At 43.4% G+C, this 16,251-nt stretch overlaps 1 protein-coding gene across 1 annotated transcript; it reads left to right on the top strand.

Annotated features, from left to right (window-relative positions):
* The first annotated feature begins 394 nt into the window (after positions 1–394).
* On the top strand, positions 395–14,324 carry LOC146060343 (uncharacterized). The gene is made up of 6 exons (XM_083173460.1): positions 395–697; positions 1,989–2,116; positions 4,218–4,330; positions 4,705–4,913; positions 12,844–12,879; positions 12,972–14,324. Exons 1-6 carry the CDS (start codon positions 573–575, stop codon positions 14,221–14,223), a joined length of 1,863 nt encoding a protein of 620 aa, XP_083029586.1. The 5' UTR covers positions 395–572; the 3' UTR covers positions 14,224–14,324.
* The last annotated feature ends 1,927 nt before the right edge of the window (positions 14,325–16,251 follow it).

Raw genomic sequence — 16,251 nt, 5'->3', positions numbered from 1 at the left:
CTCTGGTAATTTCCCTGTAAAGCTATCCTATCCACTGCCATATTTGATGTGATGAATTTTTATTTGTATTGATGTTTTTATATGTTGTGATTAAATACTTCACTATATATATCTTCTTCTTCATTTTCATCCCGGAGACTCATATACCTCTGGATTGATGTTTATTTGAACCAGCGCAAGCTAAGTGACACCTTTGTAATTTCTCCAGGCGTGTTACTAAGGTCACGACTCACGTGACACATATACAACATTTTACTTGAATATGTGTCCGCATGGAAGGTGCCATTTTGTTGGATGCAATTACATTTCCGCCCCGTAGGGTAGAGGTAGTTTCATCGGGTAATGGATTGACAAGCAATGGTTGCACGCACGGACACGTCCCGGAACTACGCAAGCACGTACGTCTTGCGTACCCCCCTCTGGCTGTACTGCCCACAGATTCTTACTTCCGCTCTGGAGCCCGCGCTTGGCCGTTGCTGCTGTGGCAGCGGTGAGCGTGTGACGAGAACACGAGTGGAGCTGTGTGAGGCGAGCGCCGGGTAGCGGCGGCCACATCTCTCGTACCCAGTCTCATGTCGCGGTCTTCGACCATGCCGAGGATATACATAGGGCGGCTCAACCACCGGGCCCGTGAGCGGGATGTGGAGCGCTTCTTCAAGGGCTTCGGCAAAATCGTGGAGGTGGATCTGAAGAACGGGTGAGTGTGCGGCCTCCATTTGCTGTAAGGGCTGCTGTAGCGTGGCCTGGGTGGGCTTCGGGAAAAGCCGGGCCTGAGTGCCAGTGGCTGGCTGCCGTCACTGTCTCGCCTATTGGGGTTTAGCACGGAGCTCCACGGGACGGTTCTCGCTGTATACGTGTTTGAGGGAGCAACTGCTGTTACAGGTTGTGCTCGTTCGCTGTGAAGAGGATCCCTACGCCCGGCTGGTAACCCTGACTTGTATGCGATGTACCCGGCATGTAGCTGCCCCATGCCGGCGTGTGTGCTGTGCACCGTCCCCTGCCTGCGGTAGGTGGTTTTTGTAGAAAGCGGGAGCGGCATTAACATGAGCGGCGGCAGGGGGCGCAGCACTGCTTCATGTGGGCTTTCTGCTGTGGTGCGACTGACACGGGGACGCAGGGTCGCAGCGCTAGTGACTGATTTAGTCCCTCACTGTCCAAAAAGTAGGATCAGGTTCTGTGGCGCGACTGTTTATTAACCCCCTTTTACCACATAAGAATGTTTCCTGCTTCATGGCCTACATAACTTACTCGTTTTATGCTTTAATATTCCTCTTGCTGTGTTAAAGTAATTTTTTCCCTCTTTTCTTAAGTTATATTTATTAAACCTTCGGTTACCTAAATTGAAACAACTTGTGTACACTATATAATTGTCCCACGTGCAAGCCATCCTCCAATAAAATACCTGCATATATTGGGCTCTTCAGGTGGAAGTGTATATCTAGTTTCCCCATGGGTAAGAACTGTTTTCAAAGCCTGAACGTATTTGAGTTCCCTACCAGTCAGGCTTGAGAACTACACCATTGTGGCCTGATTCAAAGATATATGTAAATGCATTCACAGCTGTGAATTTGTATGCAGCATCCATGTGAATATATGCAAATAGCGCTGCCCCCAGATTAATTGGCATCTGACTCACCATTTCAATATAAAGACAGCCATGAGGCAAGTCAACCATTTGTGACCCTTTGGTCACAGGAAGTAAAAACGTCATGGGCATTTATACTGCTGACAGGATTGCATACACTCCTCCAAACAAATTGCAACATATCTGCGTTGCCACTACTCCACAATTACTGCCCTGAATGGACTCTGACTGGCAATCACTTTGCATATAAATCCTTTCTGTGACCATCACAAGATCTTTTTTGATATATTTTTTTTTTTACCTGAACTTTTAATATTGGATACTAGTTTTATTATTAATTTCACTGATCAAGCAAGAATACAATTTCTGTGACATAATTAACGTGTGTCATATGTTGCTTTAGCTATGGCTTTGTGGAGTTTGAAGACTTGCGTGATGCTGAAGATGCGGTATATGAAATGAATGGAAAGGACCTCTGTGGTGAGCGGGTGATTGTGGAACATGCACGTGCACCAAGGAGAGATACCCGCAGTAAGTATATCCCAAGTTTTTGTGTTCCTGTTTGGGATGTGTTTTTCAACTCTGGCCTTCAGTTCATGTTTGATACAGCATTATATTGAAAAGAAAAAAGTCACAAAGGTCACATTAATCGGCATCCTGTTCACATTGCATTTCTGGCAAAAAAACACCCGAAGCTAGCAGGGTTTCATGTGACCTGGCGTACCAAGATGGGCCGTTTGGCAAAGATGTATGAAGACACCTCTACCTCTATATTGTGGGTTTTGAGACCCTATAATGCAGGGCTGGGCAACACCGGCCCTCCAGATGTTAATGAACTACACATCCCAGGAGGCTTTGCATTAGTTTTGCTATGTGGCCATGCTGAAACTGATGCAAGGCATCCTGGGATGTGTAGTTCACTAACATCTGGAGGGCCGGTGTTGCCCAGCCCTGCTATAATGGAAGGGAGGTATTGTTTTTACCGTTTAGGACCACTTAGTATAAACCTGATAAAAATGACACTCCTATGTACATTTCTAGAGTTGTGTTTGTAGTGGGCATAATGAAGCTGCTGCATACTAGAGCTGGAACATGTAGCAGTGTTTTTATTTTTGTCATATTTCAACTCTTGTAACTAAAGCTACTCTCCACCATTACAGATGACTTGCTTGCTGGGGGCTACCTGTTCTGGGTGGCCCCCAGTATGCAAGAAATTTTTGCAAAACTGCAACTGTTGCAGAATTCAGACACTTATCAGGGGAGATTTCACTTGTTGGGGTGTTTGTAAGCATTGGGGTACCTGACTGGCAATATTCAACTATTTTGCAGATTGCTGTCCATTATTTCTGCTGGCAGCCTCCTAATGTGACAAGCAAAGCATGCTCAGTACTTTGTATAGGTTTAGCTACTTTATGCTTCTAAGTATGGTGCTTTTTGGTGAGTATCATTATGCCCGCAGCACTTGCAAAATAATTGTATATTATCTGTCAGGTGTCCAGTACTTTAGGTGCATCCTGAAAAAATTTAATTAACCCCTTTGACCATTAGTTTCCAAACTGTGTGTCGTGACACCCTGGGGCCTTGGGAGGCTTGCAAGGGTTCCATGGATTGGCGCAGGTGCAATTGAAATAATTTGAGGCTAATGTAGTAGGCAAAACTACTTCTGGCTTCGTAAAATATGTGGACAAACATCAGCTAATCCTGCCCCTCAGTATGTAATTGACCCTAAGGATGATGACATATAATATAAACACAATTTATTAATTAGCTTTTTTTTCCCCCCACATTTCACAATAGGAAACTTTTGGCGTAGGGGTACTGTGAAATTTATTTGATGCTCTAGAGCAGGCATTCCCAACCACGGTCCTCAAGGCACACCAACAGTGCAGGTTTTGTAGATATCCAGGCTTGAGCACAGGTGACTTAATTTGTATCTGAGGGATTCTGATTAAAACATCTGTGCTGAAGCCTGGATATCACTAAAACCTGCACTGTTGGTGTGCCTTGAGGACCGTGGTTGGGAATGCCTGCTCTACTAGAGTGCCGTGACTCAAAGTTTGGGAACCACTGCGCTAGAATCTAGGCCTTAGAATTTATCTGAATTGGTGCAGATTAAGGCTTTCAGTGTGACCTATTACTCTGGTCACTCATTGTAATATTCACTGAGCAGCCTCTTCCATCCACCTCCTCTCTCTTCTTCTCGTGAGATCCAAGGAGGTGCCGCAGGGGGGGGGGGCGCGTACGTGGGTGAGAGTGTTGGGTTTACCAGTCGGCGGGGGGCCAAGGCAGCCGTCCGACGCATGGCATGCAGAGTGAGCGTGGGTGGCTGAGGGGAGTCCGTTTCTCTGAGGTAAATGACTGACCAGATGCATGAGTTTACTGTTAAGGAGTTGGAATATTTGAGTAGTAAAATAAATGAAACAGAACAGAAGTAAGGGCACCCTATTTTTACAGGGTGGATAGGTTGAGGTCATAGTAAGTGATCAGCTAGCTGTTGTAGGGTTTTCAGAAATTCTGCTTGTAATGGACTGTTTTTCTTTTATGTATAAGACAATAGTAGCAGATAGTGCTATCGGCCATAAATAACACTGCATCCCAGCATCCTCTGAATGTTTCTGTATCTCTGTCCCAGGTGGCTCTGGCTACCGCAAAAGTGGCAGTGACAAGTTTGGCCCTCCAGTTCGTACAATGTACCGACTGAGGGTGGAGAATCTTTCTACACGGTGCAGTTGGCAGGACCTCAAGGTAGGTTTTTAAAACAAAAAATACATTTAGAATTTTTAATACAGGAAAAAGGGATTTACCTCCAATATCCTTGTGCTTTTCATGTGATACTTAATTTTTATCTGTATTTTACAGTTGTAAACTTCACATGAGTCTGTTTTTGTAGTTTACTTTTATACTCTTTTAATGCTTCTATATTACATGTCACTCGCTCAAATGCATCACAGATAATTGCATCAGTGTCCTGTCCCCTGATGGAACTGCCTTTATTTACCTTGTCCTAAATTGCTTTGTACTGTAATACATTTCTTGTATTTTTGCTGATAAATGTATTGTCAAACGCTGCAGAACCCTTGTGGAACAATATAAATAAACAATATTTAACTGTCTTGTAGGATTTTATGCGCCAAGCAGGTGAGGTCACTTTTGCTGATGCTCACCAGCGTCGACCTAATGAAGGAGTCATAGAATTTCGCTCCTACTCTGACATGAAACGGGCATTGGATAAACTGGATGGAACAGAGGTCAATGGTAGAAAGATCCGTCTAGTGGAGGACAGGGCTGGATCCTTGGTTAAACACTCTTCCTCTCGCAGTCGCTCGAGGTAAAGGCATATGATTTGTATAATGCATAATTGTATGTGGTGGACGTTGTTGGTTATAGTGCCATGATTGTATCATGCATAATAGTATATTATAAAACATTATTGTTGTGGTTGGCAATACATGATTAAAACAACTTGTCAGGCATACCTCCGCAAGTGCTGTCTTCAAGAGAAATGTGCTGAAGCTTGCAGTGTAATGGTGTCAGGTAATTGAACTTCATTATAAAAATAATCCGGTCTTGTACAGCTCTTATTTTACTAGTAAGTAAGTGTTTTTTTGGTTTTTTTTGACGATTTGTTCCGTTACAAAACATATAGGCAGTACTGAGCATATGTAAAAACATTAGTACAGATAGTAATAGGTCTGCTTTCAATACACAAAATACAAGATTGAAGGGTAGCATCCATTTGAATAAAATAAAACAAACAAAAGGGGGATGGAAGAACAAGACCAAATAAAACATAGGTAAAAGGACAAAGGGCAAACATGACACCATGTTAAGAGAATAATATTCCAGTTAATTCCATATGGTATATGATAAATAGAGATACCTGTAATAACCCAATCAAATCAAGGAGGTTGTGGCCTCGTCAGATTCATAGCAGTCGACCATGGGAGCCAATTTGTCAAAGGAGAGTTTGGGGACATGGAGTATTTAAAGCCTATGGTTTCCCTAGTAACTTCCTTTTAATTCAGATGATCATTGCTCAAAGCTATTTAGAAAGGTAAATTCATCTCTAACTTTTGTCTTTATATTTTATTAGCTTTATTGGCTTAAGGTTATACTGATACTTGATTGACAGACATTATTAGAAACCTAGACATAATAGGACTTAAAGGAAATGGTCAACTTGGAAGTTGGTGTGGCTAATGTTTTATTTTTGTCACAATATTATGGGAGCTTTTGCTACTGAGCTAAAAACCTAAAACTTGAATGCAGAAAATCACCTTGTCCCATCTATGTCTGTAAAGTGCCTTGAGTCCTGTTGGAGAAAGTGCGCTTATATAACTAAAACTTACGATCTATTCTGCCCTTTTCCATTTATCTACTTTTAAAGGAATCCTTTATCGTACTTTATTTGCGGTTCTTTCCTCAAACTCCTTTTTCTGGTATTAGCCACAAATATTAGGTATCCCCTGTATGTCTGGTGGAGGGATTGCATCAAGTATCTCCAATACTCATCCTCTTCGCCCGTAGGTTTCTATGGGGGGTGCATTGCTTCCTGGTTTACCAGGTATTTTGGATATTGGCCCACACAGCTACTGTCATTTTTGCAATAGACTATGGGCTACACAATGCATTGCCAGCCGAGCAAGGGGTTTTCCCTGGAAGTGGTATTCATAGCTCCCCCGGCGGCGGTCAGGGCACATCGCAGGGACAGGCGCCTTTTACATTTGTGGGTGCAGATTTATACATCCTGCTCATGGTATCGCATGTTGCAATGCTATCCTAGGTTGTAAGACCCCACCCAATCGTATTGAATATGCGATCCTTGCTAAATGGGCCCTATAAGCTTCTACCACCTCTGATGGGTAACAATTCTACTTATTCCTGCCCTTTCTGTGAAGTAATTTTCCCCTCAAATCTCCCCTGAATCTACATACTTGCCAGTATATAGGAATATTTGCAGCTATTATTTTTTTATTATTATTTATTAATGTTGGGTCATTCTGTGCAAAATCTACACACTGATTTTACCCCACCAGCTCAGATTTAGATATAATTTGGTACAGTATATGGAAAGTATATGTAGTCTAATTAAAATACTACATTTTTTAAAAAGACACACCTCCCACCTCTCTAACTTAATTAGGAGTGCTGCTAAGGGGATTTGAAAATATGCTGGTTGTGCGTTTGACAGATTTCTTTCTTAGCCATATTTTGGAAAAGGTATGAGATTTAAATAAAAAATGTTTTTTTTTTTTTTTTTTTATTAGACTACAGATATACTCTCCATATACCAAATTGTATCTGTAGTCTAAGAAAAAAAATAAAAACATTTTTACTTAAATATCTTATGCCTTTTCCAAAATATGGCTAAGAAAGAAATCTGTCAAACGCACAACCGGCATATTTTCAAATCCCCTTAGCAGCACTCCTAATTAAGCTAGAGAGGTGGGAGTGGTGTCTTTTTAAAAAAAAATAGTATTTTAATTAGACTACATATACTTTCCATATAACTGTACCAAATTGTATCTAATTCTGAGCTGATGAGTTGAAATGTTTGTAAGTTGATTTAACCCCTTCACGACATTTGACGTATATATACGTCATGGCCGGGAAGTACTTCCCGACACATGACGTATATATACGTCATGACTTTAAACTGTCACTGCGTCTCGAGACGCAGTGACAGAGGGACGATGTCTGCTGTCCCTGACAGCAGACATGTCCCTGCATGCCCAGGGGGGCTGCGATGTCGCCCCCCCGTCGGCGATCGCTGTGATTGGCTGTTCAGTGTGAACAGCCATTCACAGCGTTTTCCTGTGTTACCAGCGAATCAGACGCTTGGTAACACAGGTGTCAATCACCGCCGGGCGTCAGGGGGCATGAGGGGGTCATCGGTGACGATGACACCTCACCCCACCTGCCCCCAAGGCTGTGATTGGTCCGTGGGACCCACGGACCAATCACAGCCAAGGCGCGACATTTAAACTAACGGTGACTGCGCTGCAGACGCCATTCCGGTCTGGAATAGCGTGCAGAGCGGTCACCGTGCCTATCTGCCGTGATACTGACCTGATCCTTGCTAATACTTACCTGATCCTTGCAAATACCTTACCTGATCACTGCTTGTAGCGTGCTGGACGCTTCCTGGATCTGACTTCCTGAGATTTCCTGCTGCTGCTGCAGTGTAATAGAGAGATAGAGAGAGATAGAGAGAGATAGTGACAGAGAGCTATATTGTGTGTCTGCTACCCCCCCTTTTTGGGGGTGCAGGGGTTTTTTATATATAAATAACTGTCACTGCTGCTGCTGCAGTGTCATAGTGAGAGATAGTGAGAGATAGAGAGATTTGTGTCTGCTACCCCCCCTTTTTGGGGGTGCAGGTTTTTTTTTTATATATATAACTGTCAGTGCTGCTGCTGCAGTGTCATAGTGATAGATAGTGAGAGATAGTGACAGAGAGTGATAGAGAGTGTATATTTTGTGTCTGCTACCCCCCCTTTTTGGGGGTGCAGGTTTTTTTTTATACATATAACTGTCAGTGCTGCTGCTGCAGTGTGATAGATAGTGAGAGATAGTGAGAGATAGTGAGAGAGAGAGAGTGATAGAGAGTGTATATTTTGTGTCTGCTACCCCCGCCTTTTGTGCTGATCACTATATCTGAGGTGATCAGCAACTTTTTGGGGGCGCAGAGGTTTTTTTTTTTTATATATACCTGTCAGTTGCTGCCAGTTGCACCAAAGGTTGTGCACCTGCTGCCCCTCACTGGTAATCAGTGTCGCATCACTGATCACCTTTTTTTTTTTTTGTGGGTGCTGTGTGGTCTTTTTTTAATTTTTTTTTTTACACACATTGTGATTTTGTGGGTGTCCTGTGGCCACTGTGCGCTGATCAGTGACGTACATCACTGATCAGCTTTTTCGGCACAGGGTTGATCTATTTTTTTTTTTTTTTTGATCAAATTCCTGTTGCCTTTGAGCGCTGTTCAGTGACGGACGTTACTGACCAACATCTGTGCTCAATTTTTGGCGCAGGACCTTTTTTTTTTTTTGTTTTTTTAACCCCTTCAATTTTTTTTTTTTTTTAACCCCTTCAATTTTTTTTTTTTTTGTATAAAGTATTTTTTTTTTCTGCACTACATACACACTACACACTACATACCCCCCGGGTTGAAATAAAGTTTGTACCCCCCCCTACACTATACACGTGTTGAAACATTTCACTACCAGTAACACAAAAATAAAAATGTCATCCCAAATGTCATCCCAGTCATCCAGAAGAATGTATTCAGTGGAGGAGGCATATGCCATGCTTGCTTCTGATTCTGACACAGCCAGTGAGGCAAGCGGGGAATTTGAAGGATTCGTCTTAAGCTCCTCTTCCTCCTCTGGTGATGAGGGACCCCCTCAAAGACGCCCCCGTAGAGCAGCTGAGACCCCCCCCCCCCCCAATAATTGATCTCGTATGGACCCCACCACCAGACAATTTTGAGCCCCAGGTTCCTGAGTTTTTGGCCATCCCAGGAATCCAATTTGATTCCACAGGTCTCAGAGAAATTGACTTTTTCAAATTATTTTTCTCTGATGATTTTATAAATTTAATGGTGGACCAAACTAATTTATATGCCCAGCAGTTTATTGCTCAAAACCCCACGTCATCATTTGCTAGGTGGACCCCTGTAGATGCAGTAGAGATGATGACGTTTTGGGGTCTGGTGTTTCATATGGGCATAGTAAAAAAGCCACAAATTAGACAATATTGGAGTACAGATGTTCTGTACAGCACCCCATTTTACCGTATGGCCATGACTCGGACTCATTTTGAGGCAATCCATAAATTTATACATTACACCGATAATGCACAGTGCCCACCCAGAGATGATCCCACCTTTGACAGGCTATTCAAAGTCAGGCCGGTCATTGATCATTTCAGTGCCAAATTTGCAGAGCTATACATCCCTGATAAATGTATTAGCATCGACGAGTCCCTTATACATTTTAAAGGAAGGGTTAAATTCCGCCAGTACCTTCCCAGTAAGAGGGCAAGGTATGGCATAAAAATGTATAAGCTGTGTGAAAGCACCACAGGGTACACCCACAAGTTTAGGGTATATGAAGGGAAGGATTCAAGAATTGAACCGCCAGAATGCCCCCCCTCCCTCGTAGGTGTTAGTGGAAAAATTGTCTGGGATTTAATGCACCCCTTCCTGGATAAGGGTTATCACCTCTATGTGGATAACTTTTACACCAGCATCCCCCTGTTTAAGGCCCTTGGTTCAAGAGGTACAGCAGCTTGCGGTACTGTGCGTAAGAACCAAAGAGGCCTCCCAAAAACGCACATTGCCCAAGTAATGAGAAGGGGTGAAAGCAGGGGAATATGCACCGAAAATATGTTGTTGGTCAAATATAAGGACAAGAGGGATGTCCTTATACTGACAACAATTCATGGAGAGAGTACCACCTCCATCCCTGTACGAGGTACCAGTACCCACACCTCAAAACCAAATTGTATCCTAGATTACAATAAGTACATGGGCGGAGTGGATCTTTCAGATCAGGTACTGAAGCCGTACAGTGCCCTGCGGAAAACAAATATCTGGTACAAGAAGCTGGCCGTGTATATCATCCAGATGGCACTGTATAACGCTTACGTGCTATTCCGTTCTACCGGCCAGAGGGAGACATTTATGCACTTTCAAGAGGAAGTCATAAAGGGCCTAATATTTGGGAACCAGCAGGCAGAGGGCCCCAGTACTTCTAGTACTGGCCCCCGTATTGTACCAGGGCAGCATTTTCCCAACGAAATCCCCTCCACTGCAAGAAAGGGCAGGACACAAAAAAGGTGCAAAGTTTGCTATAAAAAGGGAATAAGAAAGGAAACTATTTTCCACTGTGAAACTTGCCCCGACAAACCCGGCCTATGTATAAAGGAGTGTTTCAAAATATACCACACATCTATGGATTATTAGGTTCATCATTTCACCGTGCTTCGGGGGTCTTGCTAATGCCACATAGCACCCACCATTCATTCCACCAGAATCTGAGCTGCAAAATCCAAAAATCACTCCTTCCCTTCTGAGTCCTGCCATGCACCCAACTGGTATTTTTTGGTCACATGTGAGGCATTGCCGTACTCTGGAGAAATGGGGGCACAGATTTTGGGGTGCTTTGTCTCCTTCATTCCTTGTGAAAATGAAAAATTTTGAGCCAGAACTGCATTTTTGTGTAAAAAAATGTAATTTTTCATTTTCACTGCCCAGTTGTATCAAAATTGGTGAAACCCCTGGGGGTTTGAAATGTACACTATACCCCTAGATGAATTCCCTGAGGAGTGTAGTTTGCAAAATGGGGTCACTTGTGGGGGGGTTCCACTGTATTGGTAATGCAACATAGCACCCACCATTCATTCCACCAAAATCTGTGCTCCAAAATCCAAAAATCACTCCTTCCCTTCTGAGTCCTGCCATGCACCCAACTGGTATTTTTTGGTCACATGTGAGGCATTGCCGTACTCTGGAGAAATGGGGGCACAGATTTTGGGGTGCTTTGTCTCCTTCATTCCTTGTGAAAATGAAAAATTTTGAGCCAGAACTGCATTTTTGTGTAAAAAAATGTAATTTTTCATTTTCACTGCCCAGTTGTATCAAAATTGGTGAAACCCCTGGGGGTTTGAAATGTACACTATACCCCTAGATGAATTCCCTGAGGGGTGTACTTTGCAAAATGGGGTGACTTGTGGGGGGGTTCCACTGTATTGGTGCAACATAGCACCCACCATTTATTCCACCAAAATCTGTGCTGCAAAATCCAAAAATCACTCCTTCCCTTCTGAGTCCTGCCATGCGCCCAACTGGTATTTTTTGGTCACATGTGAGGCATTGCCGTACTCGGGAGAAATTGGGGCACAGATTTTGGGGTGCTTTGTCTCCTTCATTCCTTGTGAAAATGAAAAATTTTGAGCCAGAACTGCATGTTTGTGTAAAAAAATGTAATTTTCCATTTTCACATCCCAGTTGTACCAAAATTGGTGAAACCCCTGGGGGTTTGAAATGTACACTATACCCCTAGATGAATTCCCTGAGGGGTGTAGATTGCAAAATGGGGTGACTTGTGGGGGAGGTTCCTAATTTTTAGCACTTATGGTGCCTAGAAACCTACATGGTGCCTAAAAAAAAATCTCATAAAAAGGAGGCTCCAAAATCAAGTAGGTGCTCCTTCTATTATGAAGCCTGTGGTTTGGTCAACGTGCACACTAGGGCCACATATAGGATATTTTTGAAAACAAAAGAATTGGGGGAATCAATTTTTAGTCACATTTCTCTAGTAAAATCTACTGTATTCGTTAGAAAAATGTATTAAAATTGAAACTCTGCAAAAAAAAAGAAATTTTGAAATTTCACCTACACTTTGTTTTAATTCCTGTGAACCACCTAAAGGGTTAACAAACTTCCAAAATGCTGTTTTGAATACTGTGAGGGGTGCAGTTTTTGAAATGGCATCATTTATGGGGGTGTCTCACATACAAGTCCCTCAAAGTCACATCAGAACTGAACTGGTCCCTAAAAAAATCAGTGTTTGAAATTTTCTTGAAAATTTGAGAATTTGCTAGTCATATCTGAAGCCTCCTAGTGTCCAAAAAAATGAAAAGGAGGTTGAAATAATGATTGCAACATAAAGTAGACATATAGTCTTTGTTAGTTATTAACTATTTTGAGTGGTATGATTATTTGTCTCACAAGCAGAAAATGTGACATTTTGCATATTGCTAAATTTTCCATTTTTTCACGATATTTTGGTATTTTTCACAAAAAAACACAGACTGTATCGACCAAAATTTACCACTAACTTGAAGTACAATGTGTCACGAGAAAACAATCTCAAAATCACTGGGATAAGTAAAAGCAAAAAAAAGTTATCCCCACTTAAGTGAGACATGTCAGATTTGAAAAAAAGGGCTCTGTCATGAAGGCACAAACTGGCTCTGTCATGAAGGGGTTAACACAGGATGACCCTTATTTAATTCATACTTGTTACTAATGTAAGTGTAATAGTGTAGAGATGGATAAATTTTGTCATTAAGGACTGCTAACATTGCACATTTTCCAGACCTCCTGTGGACCTTTTTAAATGTCATCTTAGTGTTATGTGCACCCTCTGGGAGATGGGAAAAACATGAACTTGATTGAAATCAAAACCACCCCTCTTGCATATATTGATTAGAATTTGTAGGACATGAATAATCTTTCTCGTTCTGTATTTCAGGTCACGCTCACGGAGAAGCAGTCACTCTAGATCAAGGTGAGTGGCGATTTAGTTTGACCTGGACTATTGATTAAAATACAGTGTGTTGGTCTGTAGCTGTTAAACTTCTCTTTCCTTCTAATTTTCAGGTCTCGCTCTCGTAGCAGAAGATGGGAAAGGAGGAGCAGGAGTTATAGCAAGGACAGAAGGGAGAGTCGAAGTATTAGCAGGGAAAGGCGGGATAGTAGGAGTCACAGTAAGGAATGGGCAAAAGGCAGAGATAAAAGTAATAGTCGAAGTAGAAGTAAGGACAGGAGAGACAGTAGGAGTCCAAGCAAGAATAGGATAAGGGGCAGTCGTAGTCACAGTAAAGGTAAGGCGAGCCGGAGCAGGGAGAGAAGTAGGAGTCCTAGCAAGGAACGAAAAGATAGGGATAGCCGAAGCAAAGAGAAAAGCAAATGCCCCAGTGAAGAACAAAAGAAAAGTACTAGCCAAAGCAGGGAGAGAGAGAGCAGAAGTCCTAGCAAGGAGCAGAAAAATGGAAGTATGGAAAGAAGTCCAAGCAAGGGTAGAGAAAGTAGGAGCAAAGAGAAAAGTTGCAGCAAGGAGAGGGAGAGCAGTAGCAAAGAAAGACATGAAAGCAAAGATAAAGAGAATGGCAGCAGTAAAGAAAGAAGTCCAACTAAGGAGATTGGTGAAAGAAGTAGGAGTCTGAGCAACGATAGGGAAAGAAGCCAAAGCAAGGAAAAGAGGGAAGGGAGTCTAAGTAAGGAAAGAAGACATAGGGATGGAAGTCGAAGGAAGGATAAGGATAGAAGCCGTAGCACTGAAAGGAGCAATAGATATCGAAGTAGGAGCAGGGATAGGAAGAATAGACATAGGAGAGAGAGGAACAGTAGGCAAAGCAAGGATAGGAAACGTAGAGATAAGAGTCGTAGCAGGGATAGAAGCGTCAGCCAGAATAAAGACCGACATAGTCGCAGCAAAGAAAGAAGTAGAAGTCGCAGCAGAGAGGAAAGAGAAAGCAGAAGAAAAAAGAGAGAAAACCGAAGCAGAGAGAGGAGTCGAAGCAAGGAAAGAAGTGGAAGGAATGGCAGGCATTTAAGCCGTAGTAGCAGTAAAGAGAAAAATCTTAAACGCAGTCGTGAAAAGAGAAGCAGCAGTAGAGAGCCATGTTCGAAAATCAAGAGAGAGGACACTGTGGCGTTTACCACAGAATCCGATCAGGAAATTGAGGAGGGTGAGATCGTCGCCCACTCCGAAGCTAGAGGTGGTTCTGTCTCTCCACAGTCACCTCCTCCTCATATGGAGATTATTAAAGTGGAGACAGAAGAGGAAGCCCAATCAGTTAGCTCTCCTCTGAAACCACGGTCTAGATCAGCCTCTCCCACAATGGCTTGACTTTCCTTTCTCTGACTTTCTTCTACTATATGGAGCTGCAGTATGCTCTTCATGTTGGATGTTTTATATTTATTTCAGGAATTAAAGCATTTTTTAATATATATCTCATGGTGTATTAGCTTCTCCACAGTTTAAAATGTAATTGCATCAAAAGAAGTTGGCAAGTCTTAAAGCAGCAAGTTCATACTTGAAGCATGCTATTGATATGTGGATGTCTATTTTGATGCTTAGGAAGTTGGGTAATTGCCAGGTGGGCATTCTGTTAAGAAAACAGGCAAAGTTCTGAAAATATCAACCCAAAATACTGTGGTTCTGGTTCATTTAGAAGTTTCATGACATCTTTCGAAGTGCAGGGAAAAGTCTAATGGTTCTTTGTAACTTCTAGGTTTCCCAATTATCATCTTAGCCACATGTCTTTCCTTCCACACCTGAAACTTGTTCGTTTTTCATAATTTTTCGGTGACCTTCTGATTTTCATTCAGTTTGAATAAAGAATATTTTGCTGCAGAAAGCACAGGTGCAGTCATTGAGTAGCAGTCTTTTAGAAAAGTTCTTTAAGCTGCATTCCCATTACAGTGTGTTCTTTGTTACATGGGAAATTATATATGTGGGGTTCTATAGATCGCAGTTTTTTTTTTTCTTCTACAAAAATATATTCCCCCACATCCAAGTAATACGTGTGTCCTATGGTCATTGCAAGTTTTCCTTTGCACTGCATAGATATCTAAGGAAACTTTCAGCAAAGGCAGTACCGTAAAGCTGAGAAGTTGCACATGATTCCCCCTCATGCAAATATCATTTCTTCTGCGGCAGACGTCAGGGGCCAGATGGATTACATTGGGTAGAGAGTGAGGTCACGACCTTTCCAGCACCAGAAAGGATAAAACTTCTGGACTGCCCAGAGACAGCCCTGGCTCCTCCCTCCTCTACCCCGCCTCCTAGGCTAGCTTACTTTCAGTTTTGATTGTGCTGGCAGGAGCCAACACGCATTTTGAAAGGGCTGCTGTTAAAGCAGCTTAAACTTCGTTTTTAATTTTATTTTATTCTTGTTTTTACACTGACTATTGGTCAGTGACAGAGCAGCAGCGCTGGGGGTCTGTTAGACCCCTGCACTGCGCTCCATCACCCGGGACCCGGCAGCCCAACACCACCCACGTGGCTTCCACAAGCGGAGGTGTTCGGCTGGCTCTGAAGCACTGGAGAGCACAGCCGCGACGGGGACCGGGACATCAGCGGTGACAACCGCTTTCAGGTAACGCGCTCCCCGCCGGGAGTGCGAATGCGCACGCAGTTATAGCGGCTGAGCAGCCCGGTGGGGGGGATCGCCGGGCTGCACTAGCAAGCGGCCAGAATGCCGCCTTTCACTAGGTGTGCACCCTGACCCGCTGGACCACCAGGGAGACTTTGAGTGTGGGCAGCGGCATCGGTATGCGGGGCCGCCCGGCAAGCGCCGGATCCCCGCCATTTTACCGACGCTGCATGAGTCATGAAATCCCGGTGGCCATTTGCTAGTAGGGGGAAGGGAGCCTCTCCTCACACAGCCCCTCTCCCGGAGACAGGAGCTAGGATGTACCCACGGGGTTTCCAGCCCTGATCTCTTCCTGCCTGCCTGCTGCAAGTGTAAGAAGGACACAGAGAGCTCTCTGCCAGTCTGGAGTTCCATCTCTTCACTGCCGGGCCATATGGGCAAATCCCACCTGTACCTCTCCTACTGGAGCACAGGGTACAGTACTTTATGCTCCTGCCGGCCTTTGTGCTTTGCGGAGCTCAGTGCCACTTTATTATTTGCATTGTGCTATGTCTCATAACTGTGTTAACACCATCACTGCATGTCAGAAGTATAGGTGTTAGCTGTACCAGTTTAGCTGCCTCTTGTACAATCTTAGAGGACAGCGATAGTGACACAGGGACTCCTATATTGGTGTCCTGCACACATTGCAAGGCTGGCCCAAGTACCACCGGCCAGCCTGGGCATATGAGTATAGCCTGATGGCGCAGCTACCCTTTCAAAAAGGGACGCAATTGTAA

Source organism: Crinia signifera, chromosome 2 (genome assembly GCF_055691185.1).
Source record: "Crinia signifera chromosome 2, ASM5569118v1, whole genome shotgun sequence".
NCBI lineage: Eukaryota > Metazoa > Chordata > Amphibia > Anura > Myobatrachidae > Crinia > Crinia signifera.
The sequence above is the reverse complement of the archived record's forward strand: the minus strand, read 5'-3'. Positions and strand labels throughout refer to the sequence as shown.

Coding starts and splice junctions, on each gene's coding strand:
- LOC146060343 (XM_083173460.1), top strand. CDS start 573: ATGTCGCGGTCTTCGACCATGCCGAGGATATACATAGGGCGGCTCAAC. Junction 4,331..4,704: donor GCAGTTGGCAGGACCTCAAG/GTAGGTTTTTAA, acceptor ACTGTCTTGTAG/GATTTTATGCGCCAAGCAGG. Junction 4,914..12,843: donor TCCTCTCGCAGTCGCTCGAG/GTAAAGGCATAT, acceptor TCTGTATTTCAG/GTCACGCTCACGGAGAAGCA.